The sequence below is a fragment of the Phoenix dactylifera genome, chromosome 5 (genome assembly GCF_009389715.1).
Source record: "Phoenix dactylifera cultivar Barhee BC4 chromosome 5, palm_55x_up_171113_PBpolish2nd_filt_p, whole genome shotgun sequence".
NCBI lineage: Eukaryota > Viridiplantae > Streptophyta > Magnoliopsida > Arecales > Arecaceae > Phoenix > Phoenix dactylifera.
Window position 1 is genome coordinate 4,532,270 of NC_052396.1, and position 26,046 is coordinate 4,558,315.

Here is a 26,046-nt window from a genome sequence, read left to right on the forward strand (position 1 = left end):
AGCATTCATACTCATATGGTGGAAAGATTGGAAAAAAAGGTTGCAACTATCCGCCATCATGTCCCCATCATGTCCCTGCTGCCGGAGTTGATTTTTTCGTTAAAAACCACGTAACTAAATACCTAATTTTATACATGACCATGGGCTTTTCTCTTTAAAAACCCAGGAAACCCATCTGCAGTTGGGGGACAAATTAGAGGTGTTCCATTAAACCTCCATATCCCAAGTCCATCCGGGGACAGCGATCTCATGCTTCCCAAGACTGCCCCCTCTAAAGTTACATTAAATTAATAGCAATCGATTCCTCGAACTGAAACCACGAACAAATGCATGAGGAGTATATGAACGTGATAAAAGAAATGCGTGCTTCAGAAAAGACAAACATCCCCACTCCGAATCCAGAAGCAAAACCGACAACGGTGTTTCCTGCTGAATCCGACGGTCAAGATCACATGGCGGCACATGGTGTGGATGTCCGTTTCATGACTGTTCTATGTTAGACGGCATCGTGAACTAGGTCACCACAAAGGGATTGATCGTGAACCTGTTCACGGCCGGGTAGTCCACCGGGCCCACTAAGCCCAAAGCTTTTGGACGGCTGGAGCGAAAAATGTTAGGCCCAGCGGGCATGGCTAGGTCTGGAATATAGATCCGTTTAATAACTGTGCCAGGCTTGGACTTCGGATTGAAGCCAGGCCCAAGCCCAGCCCAGCCCTTTTTTATATTTGTAGATTTAACTGATAATTGTTGTTAATATGGAAACTTGATGGGATAATAAATATATTCTAAAATTGGTGGCAATAATTAACTATACACATTCAGTATTTTTTTAAAAAATATTTTAAAGTATTTTTAGTATTTTTGTATCTTAAAAAATTAAAAAATGGTCATGAAATTTGAAGCTTGAAGCCCGTGCAGAGGCGAGCTCAGTTGTAGAACATAGGCTCAAAGGCCAGTCGAGCCTAGCCGTGGCGTAACTGAAGTTTTCTACCTTTGGGCAAAGCCCGGTCCGGGTTTGACCCGACCCGGCCTTTGGAAAGGTCTAATCCCAAGCTGGAGACCAAAAAGTTTCACCGTCCCCCCACCCGAAGAAATCTGGGTCCAATTTTGCCATTGCTTCATCCAATACTACCTGAAATATATTGCCATTGCTCCCTTCAAATTACCTGAAATATAACCCCAAATCATTAATCAGGCGATCAAAAAGGTTCTTTCCTAGCAAAGCTGACTGTTGCTTTAAGTCACTAACATGGGAGACTGTCAACAAACAGGTAGAATAAAGTTTAAACACCCTTTTCCACAAAACGCATGCCATGAGATCTTTTAGCTTAATTAGAGAGCGAGGATATCGAGTTCACAGATTTTTGAAGTATGCATTGCTTCAAAAGATGTCAAGTAAGTCCATAGCTTAACAAGAAGAGATCTTGTTATCTGGCTTTTCAAGCTCTCAAGTGCCAAATAAACCCCAATAACTGGCTATAAAATAGACTCATTAAATAGTTAGGAATAAAGTTTAGCATGGCCATCATCTTTGTTATCAAGACGAACAACCATGAAGCCTACTCACAAAGAAGATTTTTGGGTTCTTAGCTGCTCTATCCATATGATATTTCTTAAGTGGGTGGCAATGGAGACTGCTTCGATGAAAAGGTACGGCGGAAGGGAGGCGTGCCCCATGCATGAGTACGTGGAGACACAATGCTTGTGTTGCACCAACGCGCACCGTCCGATGAAACGGAAACGAACGGGATAAAGGGCGTTCGCGATGACGCCCATCATGAGTCATCCATCCGACTCTCTCACTCGTAGCGACGGCAAACCACCGAGACGAGGACGATTCCCGTTCCCTTTCCTCCCGGATAAGCAGAAGCAGCGAGATAGAAGAGAGAAGGATTTTTTTAAAAAAAAGAAGAAGAAGGAGCAATGGCCGGGAGATTAAGCAGCGTAGGATCTCGGATTATGGGAGGCCACGGCGTGGTGGGGCGATCCCTGGGCTCCTCCCTCCGCAACCGCTCCGGCATGGGCCTCCCCGTCGGCAAGCACATCGTCCCCGACAAGCCCGTAATCGATCCCTCTTCTGATTCCTCGCTCTTCTTTCTCTCAGATTGGATGGAAGGGAATAACTGTGAACCCTATATGACCCCCGCTTTATTCTTCTTCTTCTTGTGCTTGTTTGCCTATCTTCTGGATTCAGCTCCCAGTTCACGACGAGCTTGTTTGGGATAATGGCACCCCATACCCGGAGCCCTGCATAGATCGCCTCGCCCCCACTATCGGGAAGGTAATGCTCGTTATCTGAATGTTAGGGTTTTGATTCCTGTTGCCCTTTTGGGTTTTTCGTTGACATGTTTGAATGGATCATCGAATTTTTTGTTGAATTCTCTTCTGTCGCGCACAGTATGAGGCATTGGGTTGGCTGTGCGGAGGGCTGGGCATTTTCGCTACGATCGGTTTGCTAGCCGTGTGGAATGACAAAGCATCAAAGGTTCCCTATGTGCTAATGTGAGTACCCTTTCTTTCTTTCTTTCTTTTGAAGTTTGACAGTATCAATTCCATTTTGTTGTCATATTTTCCCCCTTTTAGACCATTCCATATTATTCATTCAAATCATATCTAGATTCAGTGACGGTACATACAGAACATATTTCTAACAACGAGTTCCATCGGCTGAAATCAAAAGGATTACCTCAAAAAAAAAAAAAAAAAGAGAAAAGGAAAGAAAGATTAACATCTTTACTGGTCCCATGTTATAACCAATCTCCGAATGGTTACCTTCGCTTAGAATGTTTGTAACCTTAACTTTCTCGAACTGCACCATCAGCAAGTTTTCTTAACCTCCTTGAATGAGTGCATCATCAACAAATTCCTTCCGGCATGTTTTGAACGCAAATAGGGAACATGAACCTCCCTGAATATATAATACTGCTATATTAGAATCTAATGGATCCCTAGACAACTCTATTTTTAGCCCCCAAAGTGTCCTTGCCATGTTCTTTTGGGTTTTAATTTGCATCTTTAAGAAGCGATGCAATTTTCCAAGTCCTCACCCTTTGAAGATGCATTAGAGTTCAACTTAAAACATCTTGATAGAGGAGGAGACCAGTTCAACAACCTAGTGGAGATATTCATTCTAATGGTCCCTATGTATTCGTCAAATACACTGAACAACATCCTTCAAAAAGCACGGTGAGCAATTTTCTTTCTAGTGTTCAACGCTTGACACTTTTGATGGTTGATAGAACACCACAGTGAGCAATCTCTCTGGTCAAGGGAGAGTTGCTTCTATGGAAATTCTTTGCCCACACTCTGTTTGTATAAAGCATGTGGTCTATTACTGTCTAATGGTCTGTTGTCACATTCAACTCTTGTAGAACATGCATAATATTGTGTTTTCTGAAAAATAGATTTGATGTTAAGAAATTGTAAAAAAACAAAATCTGCTCAATGTTTCTGTTGTGAATAATGGATCAGATTTAACCTATTGTATTGTGATCCTTGTTGCTTCGCTCATCACATTGCATTTAAAAAGACCTACAACTCCATTGGTTTATCTGAGCATTTATATCTTGTTATAGTTTGATTAAAATCTAAAACAAATGCTCCTATACTCATCCATTGCCACTTTGGATCATGGTTATGTATGCTTGTACCGATACAAACCATGCCCATCATATTCGATCTGAAGTTCTAGAATAAAACTTATTTCTCTATTATCAACCTTTGCATTCCAACTTCATTATTCTCTGGCAATGCCTACTAGATAATTTTGTATTTATCAGTATTGTAACAATGGACTTAGTGATAAATACTTTGGATCTTTCCATGGCATTGAAGCATAAATTCATTGAGAGATACTTGAAGAAGATCTGTCCCATCCAAGTCCCGTATATCTATGACTTAGAGATTACCTAAAACAAACCTTGCTCTGCAAGTTGTTGCTACACTAAGTAGGCTATCTGACACCTAGAAGAAAATATGGTATGTTAATTTCACCAGCATATATTACTAGGGGGATATTTCATCAGGTAATTTAATTTCCATGTTTATAAATATGTGGGTTGTCTGTTCTATATGGGTCTACAAGAACAGCTTTTTCTCTTTCTGGGTCTGTATATGCCTTGTATTCTTTCAAGCAAACTTTCTCTTTCCATTGGCACACACTTTTCGTACCACTAAAAGATTGATTAGAATTTTCAGATGTAACAATCTATGCTTGACAAATCACCATGCCAAATTGTCTTCTGCACCTGGCTTTTGAAATTGAAGTGTGACAAACATGGCTAGAACCTATTTGCCCAACCTGAGCTGTCTAACTAAATTGATTGAGTTCACAGGTTGGGTATGATTCCTGCAAATCTTAACTGCTAGTTGGTTAGGCTGTATTTTCACCCAAGGATCTGGACCTCGACAGGTCATAACCTTTTAAAACTTTTGATTTTATAATATATTGCATAATATATTGAAAACTATATAAACTATATATATCCCAACTCTAATTATCAAGCCCATCTCCTCTGATGTTGCTTTGAGCCTATCATTCCCACCCCCTTCCCCCCCAGCAATCTCCTCTCATACCGCCCTCTCCCCTTTCTCCTTAATCTCCTCCTCACATCCTATTCTAATTCCTTCCACCCCCAAATTTCCCTTCACCCTCTCCTTATCTCTGGCTGCTGCCCCGTTGTCCTGCATGATGCTTACTCCTGTCACCGTGCTTGACTATCATTTGGTTTCATCATTAGTCATCCCCATGATATGACCCCACCAGCAATCATTATTCTGGCCACTCATCACTGCACCGACACTCGGCCTTTGCATTTCCTTGCCAGTTGCTGTATTGCTGCCAGCTATTAACATTGTCTTCCTCTGCTTCTGCTTTTCCAATTTTGCCAGCCATTAACGTTGTCTTCCTCTGCTTCTACTTTTCCAATTTTCTTTTTTCCTCTTCTATTTCCTTCTCTCTTCTAGGTTGGGTTTGGCTTGGCCTCTTTAACCCACCAGCATGTTCAGCCCAAGGAAGTTATGCTTGTTGGTTGGTTGAATCAGGTTTGAGTCAGTTGTTTAGTGCTCGATACTTGATAGCGGAGGCCAAGCTGACCTGTACCAGATCTGACCTGACCCCGTGCCCCCACTATGCAGTTGCATCTTAGCACATCTTATATCGTGTCTTGGGGCTAAGGACTTATTGAGGTGCTTCATCTTTTACATAACCTTCACCATCTATTATTGGCCATCTCACATATCAATTCAATGATTGCTGACCTCCAATCAAGCTTCCTGCTTGGTGGGATGTTTGAACATCACATGTCAAGTAGGACAGATATCTCACAGCTATCTTATGCACTAGTCGAATCCCGCTTGTAATTTTGGAAGGCTATAATGAATCCATCTTTATATGCAGGAGCAGTTGCTAAATTGGTTACAAGAACTTTAACAACAAATAGAAGCATTATACCATCTCTGGGAATATCACTAATATGTAACAAAAAATTCTGTTGTACCAATCATGATAAATTTATAATTACACTTGCTTATTGCTGGAGCTGCAAGAACAATGAAAAGATCCAAGCATCTGCTATGTCCTCATCCTATAGATAATTTTGTCAAATTGTTTTTATCTTCTGATCTGCTGGTTTTTGGTTTTATATTTTCTTCTTTTATTATGTTTGTACCTCCAAGTTAAACATATGGTTAGCTGAATAAAATTCTTATCCTGATTCAAGGCTGTAAAATTGGTATTTGTGAGCAGAATACATGTTTTGAACTCTGAAACCATGATTTCGTAGGGTATAACTCAATTTATCGAGCTTGGATGCATGATATTCCATTTCAAATTACAAGAAGGTTTGCTGAAGTCCATTTCAAGAAAAATTCAACTGATTTAGATGCTTTTAAATCCTGGATTTCATTCATGCTACTGAAAAAATATGGGCACACTTAATGGGTGAGAAGTTTTCAGAAATATTAATTTTTGATTTATATAGACTTCTCATGGTCTAAGTTATGACGAGAGGAAATTTCTGATTACATTGCATGCTACTCATTTGGCAAGAGGATATTGAGTTCTGGTTGGGGAGTTTCCTAGCCTGCCATGGAGACACTTGGTGAAATTTTGCTGAAGTTATGTTCTGATGTTCTCTTTGTGCTTCCAGACACCAAAAGTCCATCCATATGACAACCTGCGGGTGGAACTTGGCGAAGAGCTATAGGAGCAGTCCATGAACGGTTCGGTTCAGTACCTGATGCTGTGCTGATACTGCCTGTTTACAAGTGCTCGCTATGAACTGAAAGAGAAGAAATAATGGATTATGTGCGATGCTTGGTTTGTTATGCTCTGGTTTCTCCTTGTCTTGATGAGATGATCTTGTGCATTTCTTTTTTCTGGTTATGAAATTTGTCAAAAAGGTTTCTCATTTCTATAAAATCTCTCATACATTCCAGCAGCATGGAAGTGATCTCAGATTGCAACTGGCACTTTGGATCTGATTATTCTTTTTGGCTACGTTTTTCCATGATATCAATTTATTACATTTTTGGATTATAAGAATTGCATTCCCTACATCCTCTGCTCATCAAGAGGATGCTTCCTAGCAATTGGTGAGACTGCGTTTTATTCCCAAGAGGGTGGATTGAACATTCACCACGATGATTAGGGGCTGTTTTTGATGCAAATTTTTTGAAAGCAGGCCTCATATGATCCATAATAAATGAGTTTAGTGAAAACATTTGTTCTTATGATTTGATTGGGGAACCTTGTTTGGAAAAACTAATACGTTATGAAACCTAAAAAATGGTTTTGAAAGGAAACACGAATTCTCTAGTTTCTCACAAAATCCATTCTACACAAAATCAGGTTTTATGCTTTTCTGCGCATGTACAATTTAATAACTTATATACCCCTGTGCTGCTTCCTGGACTGACCGGCTTTTTAATTGTACTTGTTGGAGTCCATTATTCTGTTACTTACTACTTTGATTAATGCTATTGTAGTTCAGAAGAATGTCACTTAAGAAGCTGGTCTGTTTTGCTCTCATTGTGATGCGGGCCTCATAATGAAGCAAAGGAAAGGGTGCACAACTCTTCACCAGCTTTTGTGGAATAAATTTGGGGGAATAAGAAAAAGTTATCGAGTACTGTAAACGTGATGGATTTTATTCCAGAAGATAAGCGTGTTCCAGTGTTTTGTTGGAAGAATAAGTGGAGAGAATATCATTTAATATGTTTTAGATTTTGTGATGATTTGTCTTTTATCAGAGACAAAATAGCTCTCCTATTTTATTATGTACTCGAGAAATAAGAGTGGATGGAAAACGTTGAGGGTAATATGGTAATTGGATTGTGATGTGGGAGGGAATCAGCCCATTCTCCACGATTATTCATGCTGGTTAGTTGTTTATTATGCAGCCCATCATTCTAAAATTTCATTTGGACGGGCCACGGCTCAGTGCCTATGCCTTTATTTAGTTTTCTATTTTCTGATCTTGTTGGCCGTATTTACAACCATCGAGGGTTAGCCGCCGTTGTTTCAATAAATAAATAAATAAAAGAAAGAAAAAAAGAAAGAAAGAGGCATTAGATTGTGATGTGTGATTAAATTTTGTTTGAGTTGTGAGGGCCAATGGTATTAGTTTCAGTTTAGTGTGGAGCTACTTTAGAACGACCAAGGCATGTAGGCGATGGGCCATACAATAGGAGATGGCCCTCCCCTAAATACTGCTCAGTCTTAACACCCCGCATGCTGGAATTGGTGGGATTCATTTGTAAAGTACTCTGTTATTAAAATTAAGTTTTGATTTTCGGGGACATGCCTTAATCCTTATCGACCTACCATTCTTCTGTTTCATCGTTTTAACCTACAAATCGGCCCACAGTGTAAAGATTGCAACCCTCCGTTTAGAGAACATTTTATATTCGAACCTTTCAAGTTGCTGTTTTTTCCAAGTTTTTGATGTAAATGATTCAATTGTTATTTTTTTAAATGATTGATTGTGCATGTAGAGAGTTGTTTCTATATTTTGAATCCATGACACTGCTATGCCAATATCCACATGCTATACATCTACTTTCAATAAATTGATAAAATATTTATTATGGATATCTATGCATTGCCCTGGATAGACTTCTGACATTGGTCAGGGTAAACGAGAGAGGAATGCCATTTGGCCTGAAGAATGTGGCAAATCTGGTGATGTCAAATATAACTGCATGGCTTATTGTGTAATGGAGATTAATGTGCCCATGTACAAAAGAGGAAACAAGAAGAGGATATTTTTACTCAGCATCTTATGAAATTTGTCAAAAAGTAGCGCCTAGTAAAACAAACGCAATGAGAGGTACCACATAACCAGTGAATACATGGGCATAGTAAACCAAGATAGATCATTTTTTATTTTTAAATTTGGCTTTTCTTTTCAGCAATTAAATCTTTGTCCAATCGTGTCATCAAAAAAGATCCCGTAAAATGGATGTATTGGATCATTGTGGTTGTCCCTCGTGCAGTCGTGCTAGTTTTAGTGAGCTGCCAGGGAACCGTGGACTTGGCATATGGTGAATGATTATGATGGAAAAGAAAGCATGCATGTTTGGCCTAGATCCGACTAAGGATGGTGATGACAAAAAGAGGTTGAAATTTGCGCTGGCAAACAACAATGTTTTCTCATGTTAATGCTTTTTTTTTATATTTCTTGCAACATTTTGTTTTTAACTATTATTCTTAACCCAACTGATGTTTTGATTTTATATCCAAGAGTTAAAATTTCAAGGTTTGATCAAGAAAGCTGATAGACTTTCATAATGGATCAAGGTAAATTAATTTCAAATATAAATTTGATGGCAGAACGTTTTCATAAAATCAGAAAACGTCAGTTGATTCCAAAGGCAACTTTTTGTTAACAATCACTTTCAGAAAGAGTTATAGAAGACTTATAATAGAAATCAGCAAAGATGCAGATTCATAAGACCACCAGTCTCACGTAGAACACTAGATGTGAAACATAGGCAAAGACATGGATGAACTTGTTTGCAATTCTTGAAGCATGGAGATATGAATCATGCTTAATACGAGAGTTTGCAATTCCTTATCTAACAATATTTTTCTTCGCTCGATCGTTTGATTCGCGGAAAGTATTTTTTCTCACAGGAATATGATTTCTGAAAAGCAGATTCCTGAAAAGAGAATATATGGAAAAGTACTTTTGGCATGTTTGGTTGACCATGAAAAAGTGACAAGTATTTATGTTTGGTTGACCATTCACTTTTCTGAAAAAGTTATGTATAATTTCTATTATATCCTTAATAAAAATTAGGTCTTTAATACTCGGTGATAGCTGAAGGGACTTTTTGGAAAAAAAATAAAAATGTTTCGATTTCCGGCTCACAGAAAAGTAACTTTCCAATATTTTTCATGGGAAAGACTTTTCCATTAAACGTAGAAATCATATTCCTACGGGAATACAACTTTTCTGTCTCTCTTTTCTGAAAACTCCAACCAAATAAGAGACATCTTTTTACTTTTTCGTTGACCACACTTTTCTCCCTTTTCTTTCCGCGAACCAAACGAGCTCTAAAAGAGGAGCACGGATCCTCTGCCATGCATGTATGACATCTTAAAGTATCATGCAGTTTTGGATGACCACCATCTGAAAATAGATGGCGATAAATAAGTTAGTTCATGAGCACATACTGTATCATACATATTGCATGTTGTTTATGATGATGGTTTTTTTCATGATGGCCATCCTCCATAGATGCGCAGCATCCTCCAGTGATGCTGCGGGCTGGCACATGAACCTGGGATACCCAACCAGCAATTTGTTGTGCTATTCTCTGAATTAATTGAAGGTCCCAACTCCCAAATTTGTATCGTGCTTCAATAGATTATAGTGAGCAGTGCAAGTTGCTCCATGCTCGAAATACGTATGATACCTGACAAACTGGAAGCTCCACCTGATTCATGTTCCAATGCATCGGATGCTGATTCCTTTGTACCTTAGCTCCTAGCTACCAAAACCTCCTTCGGGCAAACCGGGTTCCCTCCCATGGATTTGTCACACCGTGATGCGTTACGGGCTGAGTACAAACAAATCCAGTCAAACGCCATTAAGATGCCAAGACTACATATAAAAAGATCCCCACAGGATGTTGTCTCTCTGATAAATAAAAAGCTACAGAATTCTCAGGTTTAGTACTTCCCAATTATTCTTTTGGTGAGTACACACCACCGCCGCTTACAAAACGAAAGGGATTCACGTGTTTCCTTCGGGTACTGAACCATATCTTATAACACTGACCCCGAATTTAAAACTGCGGACCCATACTTCTACCCACTGACAGCCGGACACTGTCTTTTTCTCTGTCTTTCGCCGCGACAAAATACGAGAGGATTTACCAACTTGCCGGAAGGGTAGAGCTGAAGTGCCCTGATGTCTACTCACAACCAGAAAACACGCGTATAGTGACGGAGATTTCCGTCACTATACCGTATTTCCGGTTACTAATATGAAATTTGTGACCGGAGCTCCCGTCACTGACTTCGTTACAAAAACACGCGTCGCTAAATTCTCCGTGACGGCGGCGATTCCCGTCACTAACCTCCGTGACAGAACCGCCGTCACTAAGCCGTTACAAATTCAAGAATTAAATATTTAAGAAATTATGTATTTTCCGTCACTATCCAGTTGCGGAGTTAGTGACGAAGGCAACTTGGTCACTGATTTTGTCACAGAATGCGGTCACAAGTTTGGTCACTAATCTGTCACGACCTTTAGTGACAGATTTAGTCGTCACAGACATGGTCACACATTTTGTCACTACATTTGTCATTAATCCCGTCACTGACCTAGTGATAAGTTTACGGTCACTAATTGGTTACAAACGCGCTGAGCAAAATCAATTTTTATTGACCAAAATCCTGTCACTAAGTTTATGACTGCTCGTCACAATAGTTGGTAAACAATTTAGTAACCAAAATTTGGTCACCGATCACAATCTAATAACCTGGTACATTTGGTACATTGATTGGCACATAATAATAATAACAATAATATCATTAATAGCAAAGGCATTCAACATTACGCAAAAGTCATTTTAAATGTCATTCAAAATTGGCATCAACATGTCCTGAATCCATCAAAATCAAAGTCTAAAAATATGTCATAAAGATCAACAGAGATTTCATTCCTCCTAGGAATGCAAAGACCTATCATCTAAGGCAAAAACAATTATAATGAAGCATGATCAGCAGAACCAGAATCACCATTACTCCCCCGATCTGCATGCCTTGGTCCAAAGCCAATCTCTTCTCTCATCTTTTGAAGAACCTCCTCTTGCCATTTTTTCTTTTCCTGCTCAAGAATACGTAGAAGGTCTTCATGAGTGTACAGCTCTGGAGCTTGACTTGTAGAGGTGGAAGCAGATGATGATTGCCCAATAATTCCAGTGAGATCCTCTAGGGGACTAAAGCCATAGACATGGCCATGAGTTGGGACACCAGTTGCCTCAAACCACAAGTCATAATCACGTGGAGGAGCATCTGAGGTGGAGGCATCACCATATTTTTTGGAGTATTCAGCTGAATACTTTGCCTGCCAGTTGATTTAAAAGAAGAGAAAAACATTATGGTGGATCAAACAAGAGATAAACATGAACAAGCTCAATAATATTTATGAATTATAAAAAAATTATACTTACCATGACAGCTTCACTTCTCTTATCTACATATCCTCCCATGCCTTGTTTTGTCTTATGCGTCCGATTAAAAGATTCAACTATTGTTGGCTCCCTGCCTAACTTTAATTTCTACAAAAGAGAAAAGAAAAAATTCATTAAAATATAATGGGCTAATTTAAGATGACTGAACAATAATATAAAAATTATTATAGAAATCTAATTGAATAAAGATATGTACCAATCGTTCGTCATGATTGACAAATGTGATTGATCCTCCACAGTGTTTAGAGATGCTACCGTTCTTCATGGTGTTTCTATTATTTTTGTTGGCTTCTGATTTCTTCTTCCATTTTGGGGAGATCCAAATATCAATTAGCTTATTCCAATTTTCTCTAGAGATCCAATTAGGGGGTTTATCACGGGCTTTGTTTAAATCTCCTTTTGCTTCCAGAAGCTTTTGGCTTCTGACCTTCCCTAATGAGGTTGTCAATCGTCGCTGACAATGCTTGTTCCAAACTTCATGCACATGATGCAATTGTCCTGGAAGAATTGTGTGTATCTCCTAACAATATATAGATCGCAAGTAATCAGACTTACTATTTGTTAAGGGCAAAAGTTAATGATAAGAAATATAAATTAATTACATCACCTCAAATTTGTTCCACATTCCAACTTTAGCATGTACTTACAGGAGCAACTGCACCAAGTAACTCCCCATGTGCAAACCATGTTGAATATCTCGGTGTAAACCCCTTTCTCAACAGATGAACATTGACCGTATCACGGTTAAGAAATTTCTGGTTGTCACATCTTATACAAGGGCATCTAATCTTATCACCACTACAATACTCTAACTGAGTAAATGCAAACTCAAGGAACCCTTTAACTCCATCACAGAACTCAGCTCTTATATAACCATTTTCACTAAGTCGGTGGTACATCCAATTACGATCAACTGACATAGTTCCTCTAAAAATCAAAAAAATAAAACAACATAAGAAAGCCTAGAAAATATTAGAGAGATGATAAAAAAAGAAAACAACATAAGAAAAACCGAACCATTAAAAACACGAAAGGCAAGATCGTAAAAAATGTAAAAGAAATAAAAACTGGTATGATATTTATGAAGATGAGAAGTTATCATAAGCATGACAAAAATAAGTCATTCAATCTTGTCCCAGCATCATTGACATTAAGAAGGCATTCAATCTTTACAAAAAGCTGAACATAAGGAATTAACCTTTACAAGTTATCTGTTCATTCATCTAATACCAGCAATATTCAAAAAGCATTTAATCTTTACAAAGACAAGGAATACAAGTCAAATCATCCAAATTTACATATGGAATACTATCTGCTTCACATAGAACAAATGTGAATATACATGATCGCCTCTGATGCTAGGAAAGCATGGTACTTCTTAGCAAGCTTTTTGACCAGCTTCTTGATTGCACACTGGAAATAACTCACAACCATGAAGCAACACCACTTTCCACCACTTTCCATTATTCCTTGCAGATGAACAATGATTGTAAAAATGAATAACATGACGAAAAAATTAAAATCCATGAACTTTACATAATCCCAACCCATCAACCCTCAAAATTACAACAATAATCAGTGAAGCAGTCTAAATATATGCAAACCATTGGTAGGACTAACAAATGTGTCAGAATAAAAATGCATAATATTAAGGAGCTCCTCAAGTACAACATTATTTTTGTCTATTTTAGCAACAATAAATTCGACACAGTGCCCGTATCATGATTTACCCAACCAAGTGATGTGTCCAAGTATCATAATAAAAGCAGCTACTCAGATATATCAAAGTTTCTTTCGTCTATTTTAGCAAAAAAAAAAAAATCCCTCCTCTCTTTCTCTGTCTCCCGTCTCCACCCAAAACAAAACCACTGTCCCCACTCCCCACTCTCCCACTGTTCCGAGCTGTCTCGCTGCCCCACCACCTCTCTCTCTCTCTCTCTTTCTCTCTCCGGGCTTGGGCAAAATCTACCGGGATCGAGCTTGAAGAGGAGGAGGAGGAGGAGAAAACTCTTACCGGTGACTGTGAGTCGGTGACCGGAGCCGCGGAGGTTGCCGTCCGGGGGAGAAGGACGCGAAGAGCCGCCGGCCGGTCGTTGAAGAGGCGACGACACCGAGAGGAGGCGGCTATCAGGCTCTCAGCGAGGGAAAAGGGGGGGCGGGGGCGGCGGCGGCGGCGGCTCTCAGCGAGGGAGGGGGGCCGGCGGCGGCGGCTCTCAGCGAGGGAGGGGAGGCAGCGGCGGCTCTCAGCGAGGGAGGGGGGGTGCGGCGGCGGCTCTCAGCGAGGGGGTGCGGCGGCGGCTCTCAGCGAGGGAGGGCGGCGACGGCTCTCAGCGAGGGAGGGGGGCCGGCGGCGGCGGCTCTCAGCGAGGGAGGGGAGGCAGCGGCGGCTCTCAGCGAGGGAGGGGGGTGCGGCGGCGGCTCTCAGCGAGGGGGTGCGGCGACGGCTCTCAGCGAGGGAGGGCGGCGACGGCTCTCAGCGAGGGAGGGGGGGCGGCGGCTGCTCTCAGCGAGGGACGGGAAGGGAAGGGAAGGGAAAGGTTAGGGTTTTGGTATTTAAGTCGGTTTGCAAGCCAAATTGTATATAGGCTGATTTGGGCTAAATCGTGATTTGGGCTAAATCGGTTTGCAAGCCAAATTTCATATCAAATTTTTTTTTTATTTATAAGGCTGATTGGATGGGACTTGCAAGGCAAAAATATTTTTGAACTATAAAGTATGGTAAAAAAATTCTATAAAGCAGGAAACTTGCAATAGGGGTGCAAATGGGTCATGGCCGACACCATGAGATTTTAAAATGAGAAGAAGAAATTTGAGTTTTATAGAGAGCAATTGGAATTTGGATTATCGAAGAAATTTGGGCGGAACGGCGGGCACACTTAGTTTCATTTTGGATATTCCTCCTTTTATTTTTTCTTTTAATTTAGGTTTACTCAAAAATAATATTTTTAATATTTTTGGAATTAAAAATTAAATTTGGTGACAGAAATTTTTGTTAATAATCTGTTACTGCCAAAAATAATCTTTTAAAAATTTATAAATACTAGGGTTACTATATTTGTGACGGCTGCATTTGTCACTGTCTGGTTGCAATTTTGGTTATCATATTGCTGACAGATACCCCGTCACTATGATGGTCACTAAGGTTTGGCGCCCATCCTACCCGCGCATTCTGTGACCGGTCTGTCACTAAACGGTCACTAAGTTTACACCACGGTGACCAAATTTCTGTCGGTCACTAATCCGTCACAAATAGTAACTGATAACGGTCCGTCACTAATTTTCCGTCACTATACGCGTGTTTTCTGGTAGTGACTTTTCTTCCCCCGGTAATCTATTCTCAAGAAATTTAAAACTTTTTTTTAATAAAATACCAATCACCAATATTCTCTCAAAAAGTGGTGCAACTGGATTGGATAGACTACAATTTGAACCACACGGATCCGATTCAGACCGACAACCCATAACTGAAGTTAGAGCCATGGGTGCATGCAATGGTTCTTTATATAGAACATTACGCCAGGTGGATTGGGTGTGGATCTCCCAGTATCGGACCTCATCCTTCCAAACTCGAACAACCTTGATCAACAAAACACTGCACTAAAGTCAGTCCCTGACTATTAGAATTGTGCCACGTACACTTGACCTGCAATGAGGCTCGGCATTAGAATGATAATATCTGATATATTGAATACTAGGTCTAAATCTTGCACTTCGAAACTAGCTAGATTCAGAACATCTTGGGGTCAAGTTGGACTCGGTCTCACCAGAATTTCTCAAGCCTAAATGCATGTTGAGGCAATGAAACTAAGAAATCTCAACCCAACAACAGAAAATCCAAATTAAGCCTCATAGTAGGAAAACCGTGACACAAACGTACACGTGCAGTCGATCAGAATCAGGCACACACACACACACACACACAGAGAGAGAAAGAGAGAGAGAGAGAGAGAGAGAGAGAGAGAGAGAGAGAGGATAGACATCCGTGAGGAGGGGAACTGGGTGCCATGGAGATCCACATGCCCAATGCCATTAGCATACCCTCCACTGAAACACTTCTTTTTCGAGACAAGATCAAATTAAAAAGAAAGGCGGAAAGAGCTTGATGACTGGAAAGAGTAGTTCACGGGTTGGGCTCCGAACTCATTATAAATCCACCTACAGTGATGCATTAATTCCTCCCATCCTTAAGACGCTATCTTCATGGCTTCCAGAACCAAGGCAGCACTGCTCCTATCCATGGCCCTCACGTCCATTGCATTGCCGGCGGCATTCGCCTGCAACTCGTGCTCCCGCCCGACGTTCCCATGGTCTCCATCCACAAAGAAGCCACCTAGAATGCTGCTTCCACCTCCATCCGAGGGCGGCAGCGGCCTTCCGTGGATGGGTACACCTCCGGCCAAGTGCTCGTTCGACATTCTCAAACTGGGGCTGTGTCTCGACGTCTTGGGCGGTCTGGTGCACGTTGGTTTGGGCAAGCCGGTGGAGAACGTGTGCTGCCCGGTGCTGCAGGGCTTGCTGGAGCTGGAGGCCGCAGTGTGCCTCTGTACCGCCATCAAGCTGAGGGTGCTCAACCTCGACATTTATATCCCACTGGCCCTCCAGGTCCTCATCACTTGCGGGAAGGACCCTCCTCAGGGTCACGTCTGCCCTCTCAGCTAGCTAGCATCAAGAAAACAAAAACAAACAAAACTAGCAAGTTTGATACGTTGGAATGGGTGGCGTGGCTTCTTGTGTTAGGGTTCGATCGGCATTTGGTGATAATGTGGTGGTTTAGGGTTAGGGTGTCTTTGACTGAGAGCTGGCTTCAATGGTGTCAATGATTTCTTGCCTCAAAATCATTTGTAAGGTTGTTAGCTTGCGTACTGACTTGCAATGATTTTTATTTGAATTCAGTTTGGTTTTATTTGTCTCAAAATTATGAGCCGGATTCATTTTGACACCATTTGCAATAATCCAAAACTTCATACAAAAAGACTAGCTGAAGTTGGGATTGTATATAAATCCTTATAGATATCATTCAATATTCTACCCAAAAAAATGAAATGTTTCGTGAATATTTCTCTCCTATTACTACTACTTGTAAGTTAATCGCCGAAATATTCATACTTTTCCGTACCTACCAATGTTTTTATTATCTCTTTCTAGCTATTCTAAGGTGAATAGGACATTATGGTAATTTTAACCTTAAAATAGTAAAAGATAGGTTTCTCTTCGGTCGGACGGAAGTGAGGACACCAATCAAGCGACTGCTGGCTGCAAAAATGTAAGGAGTCTTTCTTTACAAACAGCCCGAAATTAGGGCTGTTTGCATGATTAGAAAGTGAGGAGTTTAATTTCAAATATTGAAGTTTCGATTGACTTGATAGAGGATACGTATGCGGATGTGGGGAAGGCTTGACAAGTTTTAGATTATTTTATGCGGCTTCGGTTGCACATTCCACCTGAAGATCAATTCAGACAATGCAGGGCGATCAAATCCATCCATTTGTATCTTGAATATCCTATAGATGTGATACAATCATGGACAATCATCCTTCTCTTATTAGAGTGCAAAGTAGCAAACCTCTCTCTATATGTATGTTTTAAATTTCATAATGTTTGTGAACAATATTTTTCATTATATTTCTGAAAAATGATGTGTAATAAGATTTTTATTACAAACATTCAATTATGAATGAACATATAACTTAAATCATTTATCATGGTATACTATATGGTCCAAATAGACAGACTTACATTTAGGACCTTTTGAATTTTTATCAATTTTCAACACTTGATATAGATGGTAGGTATTATTAGGAAAATCAAAATGCCATGATTTTTTCGATATTTTTTTTTCCTTTGTTGGTGAAAATGCAAAAAAAAAAAAAAAAAAGGTCGCAGTGCTAGTTAAGGCATTTCTTTATTCTTTGCAATCCAATGCACGATGATAGTTTAGGCGGTTAATTTGTAGATTCCATATCGTATTCCTTCATGAATCATTTTTTTTCATTATAAATGAATTCATCGTAGGTATCTATATCATAATCTTGTCTACATTTTATCCAAAGCTAATTACCATCGTTGGCACCAATGGTTGCCAACTTTGCTAGTTGATTCCTCCCTCTCCGAGCGAGAGATCGTAAGTTCAGACCTGGGGGTTGGCCAACAACAACTACATTTTGGAAACAAAAAAGTTATCATTGTCATCATTAACATGATCATCATCATGTTATATTAATATTATTGTCATCATCATTGTTGTATTTTTAGAAATACAATAAAAGTAATTTGGTTGGGGGAACTTAGCATTTCCCCTCTGTTTTCTCCAAAAAGAGAAGCACAATGAAAATACCACGAGGTTCGAAGAGATGCCTACATTGTTAAAAAGTAAGAAAAGAAATGACAACCAATTGACAAAATGCTACTTAATAAGTACATTTTACTGAACCTTTGAATAGGCCTTTCAACTCGTGACCATAATAGCAAATATTTATCAAACTATTCAATACCAAAATAGTCCCAAATTTTACCACAAGATAAGAGGGTTTTATTGACAACTTTTATAGCAGCAAAATGATATTTGTCTGCTAAGAGTAGTCTACATGTACGTAGCGGTAGAATAATAGCTTTTAAAGATATATAGACCTAATATGACTGGTAAATTTTCTATTTTAATAGAGATATTCATCTTCATGACAACTATTTTTTAGTCGAAAAATAAATGATGTCTTTAATGATCTAAAAGAATTACTAGATTAGATATGGATTATTTTGGCCACTACAAGTAGTATTGGATAGGATCCAAAAACAAGATCCACCATATTGAAAAGCTAAATTACAAGCCAATTTTTCGAATGCCATAATTTGGCCATACAATGTTCAATTGATATGATCTTTATTTCGAAATCGGATAACTTTTTAATCTTTACAACGTAGTGCCACTCCTAAAGGGGATTGCGACTCTAGCAATTATGCTTAAATTTCATCGTTTAAGCTCTAAAACAGGCCGGTCAAACCAAAAATTACCTTTTTAGGAAAGATTTTAACCTAGTGTATCTTTTAATACAAGAAGAATCAGGTAGAAGGCCAAGTTAATGCAGAAGTCGAGATCTATCTCTTATAGAATTTTAGTTTTATTAAATTTATTTCTACTAGTAATGCTTATTTTAGGAAAGTGAGTCTCATTGGAACTAGAAGTGGAATCCAATATTAATTATGCAAGAACGAACCTTACTATTATAAATAGTGGCAATGTGCCTCCATTTTATCACCGTCAATAAAAAAAATAATCTCACTTTTATATTTTTTCTTTTTTTAATTTATTTTGATAGATTTGAATTGAACGAATTGAGAAAATTCTTTCTTCTTTCCGATCGAATCATTTTAGTATTTTAAAAATTATTATTATTATTATTGTTATTATTATTATTATTATTATTATTATTATTATTATTATTATTATTATGCCACTAGTCTATTTTAATAATAATTTATTACTTTTAGTGATAATTTTTACCACTAAAAGTTTCTACCATCTTAGCAGTTTTCACCTAATTATCTTTAATAGTTTACGTTATTTGGTGGGAGGTTGTGAGGTTCCAAGGTAATAATTGGCATGCCATGCATGGTGTTGGTGCCTAGCGGAGCTCCAACGTGGGCGATAACGTAGAATACTTATCGCAAAAGCTATACTTGCTGAAAAACGCTTGTCAAAAAAAGTGGCTGTCACATCAAAATTATTTTTTTCCCTCTTTAGATCCCTATAAAAAACAAGTTATGCGAGACGGTCACGGACTGAACCGTACCACTCCTAATTTTAGCTGTGCGTCCCTGGCAGCTTTACCCTCCTGACGAGCCAAGCACTGACAAGACCGAGAAGCGTTAGGATCCACCGGGACCGGTTCGTCACGGGTTTGCGAACGCTCGCAGTGGAGTCCACACGGCCACCAACCGGCCTTACGCCAACCGCCCATGTTCTGCTCCTGGCCCATCAGACTTCCGCTGGTTCTAATTATTGAACCACTAGGAAGTAGCTTGAATCAGCCACCAAGATCTTGATTTGGGGTGGATGCAAATGTAACACCTTAGACTTGCTCTATTCCCAAATTCTAAACTCTAATTATGTTTAGGTAGAAACAACATATATCAAAAATCAATTATAATCATATTTTTTTTTAAAAAAAATGTCAATGTAAAAATCGTTATAGTGCAATACTACCAAGTTAAACTACACATAGATGATATGCTTGTTATATAACCATTCTTACATGCATATTGAAATTTTATGGATAAAAGATTGTGAAACAAGAAAAAAGAAAAGGATGCATGGAACAGCTACAAGACAGACACAGGGACACACACACAGAGATATAATGCAAACTAAAATACAAAATGACATCAATGTCAAGGAATGAGAATAAAATTTTTAATGAAAGACTAAATACAGAATGATATATCAATCCAAGTGGACTCTAAAATTTCTCCTATATTATAGACTAAATAGATATTTATGATACTTGTCATGGCTAAAATAATGGTTTTAAAATAATTATTAAAGTTATTTTTATGCCAATAAATACACCACAATGAAGTGGAGGCACATCAAGCATACAAAAACAAGTTTACTTGATTGCATAATTATGGCATATAATGCACATATACCTTATTCTAAGAGTCCTATCTAAGAAAAGGGTGAGGTGGACATTCATCTTCGGTGCATAAGACGCACGGGCTAATTACATATGCCATGATAAAATGGTCATACTTAAAAAATCCAGCTAGTGTCTAACCATAATTGCATGATCAAGTTTTTTTGGGTTGGCTTTGGTTAGGATGGTTAACATCTTCACAAATTAAATTAACCTTCCCACAATTAGGGAAGGATTCGTCTTGAACCCATCTTTTTTTTTTTATTTGGTTAAAACGGTAAATTTTATATAGCTCTAATATGAGCGTATCCTGTCAAATCACGAGAAAGTAAAAAGTACAATGAAGAAGATATGTCTACTGCAGACGTTCAAAGAACCTCTCCGAAGTGCCGAACAACAAAGGAGGCGATCTAGTTTGCTGTCCTATTTATCTTTTAGAACATATGTCCTGTCTAAAATCGTCCATCTTCTAACCCAATCTGCAAGCGTTTCGAATAGGGGAATGGTCACCTTCTTTTGATGGTGTATAAAAGACTGGTGGCAATAATGATGTTCGCGATGATTTTAGACCATGTAGTTCCAATGTCACGTCCCAACGAAGGACATGTGAGCCCTAGATCACGTGAACACCCTTAGATATTCCTAAGGCCAAGTAAATATAGTGTCAGGGATCCCCGGGACCGAGGAAAGCTGACTCATATAAATGAGTGGGTACCAAATCGCATCATCAAATGATATTTCTTGTCCTTACGTTAATGTGAGCTCTGGTTTATGGACGAAACTCTTCTAAATGGAATTAACTCGCGTTCGATTCCGATTCTTGGAGGTTGAGGGATGTGACCCAGCTTTATTATTATTATTATTTTTAACTCCATGCGCAAATGAAAGCTCTTTTGCTTTTTTTTTTTTTTTTTCTCTTTTCATACATACATACATACATACATATATATATACATATATATATTTATATATATACACACACATATATATATATATATGTGTGTATAAACATAATACAAATATACATACATACATATATATATATATATATATATATATATATATATATATATATATATATGTATGTATGTATATGTATATAACCTACTTAAGGTGGATATGCCCTCGACGGAGAAGCGAGTTCACAAGCGTCCCCAGGATTGAGCAGAGAGTGGCCTTGGAACGTACACGCGAGTCATGAAGCACGCATGTTCCCAAACTGTACCGTATGTACGTAGGTCATATACATACACACATGCATATATATATATATATATATATATATATATATATATATATATATATATATATGTGTGTGTGTGTGTGCATGTGCGTATGTATATGGCCTACGTAAGGTGAATATGCATCAGACACAGAAGCGAGTTCAAAAGAGTGTTCAGGATTGAGCAGAGAGTGTGGCCTTGGAATGTACACGTATGCTCCAAAACTCTACCTTATCTTTCCAAAACCATATTTTACTGGTGGTGACGCATAAGAAGAAATTGCTGCAGAATAAAAACCATTGGAGCGGCGACCAAAATAATAATATAACGATTAACGGTTTTCTCAAAAAAAAAAGAAGCAACTAAAAAGAAAATAGTGATTAGAATCAAATCTTAATACCGGGAAAAAAAGAGTAAAAATTAAATACTAAATTGAAATGTTACCACCAGGAGTGCAAGTTCGCGGACAATCTGCAACCTTCTCCAAGGAGGAAAGCTCAATGACAAGTGCCAAACCAAAGCAGGCCTTCACATACACATACTATCCAAATGCGGAAAGCATTACACAATAAAGACAACCAAGTTTAACCCCATAGCACCTAAACATAACACGAAATCCTCCCCACAAGCAACACCAACACAGATTACACTTGTTGGCTCCAAATTAAGAATCTTCGATCCATTTCCCACACATAACATGAACTTTTTGTTGTTGAACCAGGCTTATTCAGAGTCCCTGCTCCTAACTCAACAACAGTAACAACTACAGCTACAACCCTGACATCAACAAAACCAAACCGGATAAAACGAAAAAAGAAAAGAAAAAACTTTCAGAGGACCCAAACAATCTATACCTGCAACAACGCAAGCAAGGAGACCACGGACAGAGAGACCAGAGGATGTATAGGTGGTGAGCTAGCACTTTACGCGCAGTGGAAGCCAGTGGGGACATTCTTTCCGCAGTAGTTGATGAGCAAGCTGAGGTCGATAGGAATGTTGAGGTTAATGCCGAGGATGTTGGCCTTGAGTGCCGTGCAGAGGCAGAGTGCGACGTCGAGGTCGGCGAGGCCTTGGAGGAGAGTGCAGCACGGCTTCTTCGATGGATTGCCGAGGTTCAGGTTGATGAGGCCGTTGAGCACGTTGGCGCACACGCCTAGCTTCAGGGCGTTCATGGGGCAGTAGCCAGCGGTCGGGGGGCTTGGGCAAAAACCACACGCACAGCCACAGCCGCCAACCAGAGCAAAGAAGAGCAGGTTGAGAGCAAGGAAGAGAGCAACTGATGCTGAGGTCTTGGATGCCATAGCTAGGTATAAAGCACGAGCACCTAGGTGGGATGGTTTAAGCAGTGGGAGAGTGGGAACAGTTCCGGATACCGGTGTTTGTGATGGAATGGATCGGTATGGAGGTGACGGCCGGGAATTTATAGAAAGGTGGTAGATATTTTTTACTCTCCTAATGGAGCATGGAGGGCCAGTAGATTTTGTGGCGATTTGTTTATTGATGGAAAGAGAAATAAGAAAGCAAGTGAAAATGGAAGCTAAGCCATGTGGGCTGCGTAGTGGCAATGTGTGTTTTAGCTGGCAGGAGGAGGGAAGGACAAGGGAATGGTTTGGAGGGTTATGTGGGTGGGGCGGGGTATTTGGACAAATGCCCGTGCCCTGGCCCTGGTTAAACATCAGCATCGCATCGAAGCATCCATCTAATCAGATGACTCTTTAGTTGCATTTGAGCAAGAACGCAATAATGCCAACCCTCCTCTAAATTAAGTAGAGCGCTTGAAGTTTGAAACCAAGTTGTTTCACCATTTATACGTAGACCTGGGCAATTCTGCTAGACGATTTTTTTTCTGAAGAACCAAAAATCTTAAATTCTTGCATACGTATCTAAATTATAAACAGAATGCGAAGCCACTGTTGCTAATTAGGACGATCAAAAGATTTAGATGTATCTCATATTTGCTACTCTCATGTTTGATATATTGGAGAACACTAGAAGAATTAGACAGCTGGAGCTGAGTTGTATTTTGATTAGACTCAACATTGACATGATAAGTTGAAATCAGGGTTGGCCTTTTCCAATCAAGGTTGGCATGATTAGACTAAATTTTGAGAGTTCAAATTTTATTTGTAATCATTGCATGCCCATTCTTTCTTTCATGAGTAATATGCTGGTAATAAGAACCGTGCCGACAGAGCACACGTTAATATGTTTGTATCACTGCAACAAAAGCAGTCTTATGCCAACGCCATGCAAAAGCGTTGGTAATTTTGGCTCTAGCGTCAAAATTTATTGGCGCTTCTAAATCGATATGAAACTCATACGACGCTTATTAGTGTCGATGGAGGCCAAATGAAGAAGGAAGGAAGGACTTAAATGTTGCTTAAAAACGCCATCGGAATCCAAAGTAAGCTAAGACTAAAGACGACGCTTATAAGCATCGTCAGAAGCCTAATCCTCTCCGATTTAATCTCTCCTCTAATTGCAAGCTAAGACAATGTTTTAGAAAGCATCGTCAGCGGCCAATTGTACCCCACTTGGCCGCCATCATCCCAATCCTCTTCCTCTCCGATCCCAACCCCTCTCCTCTCCGATCCCAACCCCCCTTCCACTGCCGCTGCGTCTTGAAGTGGAATCCCTCTCTAATCGCTCTCAGCTCTCCCGTCGTGGGTCGGTCGGCCAGCCGGCCAGTCTCTCTCCTCGGCTGTTAACTAGGTCTGATATTTTTGCCAACGCTTTCACAAAATATCAATAAAAAAATTTTTTACCTCACTTATCCAATGTTTTTGAAAGTATTGACGCCAAAATTACCGATACTTATAAAAGCGTTGGTAAAAAAAATTCCATTCTCACCTGTCCGACATTTTGCGGCGCTTTAAAAGCGTTGACGCTAAAATTACCGACGCTTATAAGCATCGGTACATGCTCTAAAAGGCGTCAGAAAAAATTAGTTTTTTTAGTAATTATTTTAGATATCTTTGCTATATATAATGTTTAAAATAGAAGGACTTTGGCAAGTGAGTCCCCGTATCTCACTTCTAAAATACATGATTAAAAATAAATGATGGAGCTGGAGCTCTATGATTAGATCTACTGAATTTGTTTTAAATAATCCAATTTTCAGAGTTTGTGGAGGAGGGGGAGGGGGCCACAGAGCAAACATGTCCAAGCCTTTACACGGAAGCGAGGCCCCAGAAAGGAAACAAACATCAGAGACTGCTAACTCATGCTTGCAATTATAACCGACATCACAGTCGCCTATTAAATTTATTTTCGTGCTGAATGAACTCACGCGCATCTTACGTTGGCTAACTACTCTTTACATTAAAAAAAAAAATGCTTTGTAACAGCATTGCTCTGGCTTGTTTTAAATGCAACTATTTGGTAAACCTGTTGTCATTCTTAGCTTGGCTCCATTTTGATTCTAAAAAGTTCCTCTATGACAGTCTAGCTACAATCCCATTTATATATGAAAGGATGTTCAAAGACTTTTCCACTCCATGGAGATATGGAGTGGAAAAGTTATAATGTGGGATTTCCAAGCAACTCACTGTTGTGGGATGAGATCAATGTATTTCGTAGCAACATTATTTAGGAAAAGATAAGCTGCATGTGCGGAAAAGAATATGCTTTGCCTGGAACCAAGGTTGCATGATGGGTGGATGTCACAAGTGTAATGAAGCAACATACAACTAATATGGTGAGTAAACACATGCTAGGAGCTCTCACATACTCCTGTTTAATTCTTGCCATCAAATTAGCTCTAGCTGAAAGTTATTGTTTGGACTAATCGAAAAGTATTATTGAGTTTCTTGGCTCTAAATAAGTATCTAAGATTTTCTTGGCATATGACCGATGCAGGGCTAAATACACGCCAATACGATCTCTTGCATATTCTGCTCATTTAAGTCTTGATTTGGTATCCTTATCAAATTGAAGGTCCAAGTATCCAATCATAAACATGACGATTGACCGGTGATCAACCTCAAACAAACCTGTGCTATAATATCCATCCAAAAAAACTAGTTAGAATGTAGTATTTGAATTCTTTGGCCTTATATAAGTATCTAAGATCTCTCCAGTGCACAATGAATGACTAAATATATGCTAGAAGACATACAGCCCAAGAGGCTAAGCTATTAGATGTTTGATTAGTCCAGGCTTATAAACCCATATGGCACTCCTATATCAGACGATACGAGACCATGACAATCTTGCAACCCAACCTCATGACAAGTTTGTCACTCGATCCTTATATCCCCAACGAAGATTCGATATGATTGTTAAAGCTGTAACGTACATTGGATCTAGCCTAATACCATCCATCATGGATTTGATGCCCCAAAAATTATGCTACCAGATGGAGTGGCCCAAGCTTATAAACTTTAGCACTCCTTTGTCACCTGATGTGTGACTACGACAATAGGCACTCCCGACAAGACTCAAATAAGTCAATTGACAGAAGAATTAGTTAGAGTTCAAACCTTTAT

General features: G+C 39.3%; 3 protein-coding genes across 4 annotated transcripts; 2 read left to right on the forward strand and 1 right to left on the reverse strand.

Moving 5' to 3' along the window:
• Window positions 1–1,769: 1,769 nt before the first annotated feature.
• LOC103712151 (NADH dehydrogenase [ubiquinone] 1 beta subcomplex subunit 8, mitochondrial-like) lies at window positions 1,770–6,541 on the forward strand. 2 transcript variants are annotated; one of them, XM_008798591.4, is made up of 4 exons: window positions 1,770–2,061; window positions 2,195–2,281; window positions 2,399–2,502; window positions 6,150–6,443. In XM_008798591.4, exons 1-4 carry the CDS (start codon window positions 1,924–1,926, stop codon window positions 6,217–6,219), a joined length of 399 nt encoding a protein of 132 aa, XP_008796813.2. In that variant the 5' UTR covers window positions 1,770–1,923; the 3' UTR covers window positions 6,220–6,443. The 2 variants fall into 2 exon arrangements, with proteins under 2 accessions (XP_008796813.2, XP_008796817.2); XM_008798595.4 differs by having other exon boundaries at window positions 1,771–2,061; window positions 2,399–2,494; window positions 6,150–6,541.
• A 9,151-nt stretch (window positions 6,542–15,692) lies between these two features.
• LOC103712152 (36.4 kDa proline-rich protein-like) lies at window positions 15,693–16,607 on the forward strand. The gene has a single exon (XM_008798596.3). The coding sequence runs from the start codon at window positions 15,907–15,909 to the stop codon at window positions 16,363–16,365; it is 459 nt and encodes a 152-aa protein (XP_008796818.2). The 5' UTR covers window positions 15,693–15,906; the 3' UTR covers window positions 16,366–16,607.
• Window positions 16,608–22,022: 5,415 nt separating this feature from the next.
• Window positions 22,023–22,964, reverse strand: LOC103712153 (lipid transfer protein EARLI 1-like). The gene has a single exon (XM_008798597.4). It carries the CDS (start codon window positions 22,858–22,860, stop codon window positions 22,483–22,485), a length of 378 nt encoding a protein of 125 aa, XP_008796819.2. The 5' UTR covers window positions 22,861–22,964; the 3' UTR covers window positions 22,023–22,482.
• Between the last annotated feature and the right edge of the window lie 3,082 nt (window positions 22,965–26,046).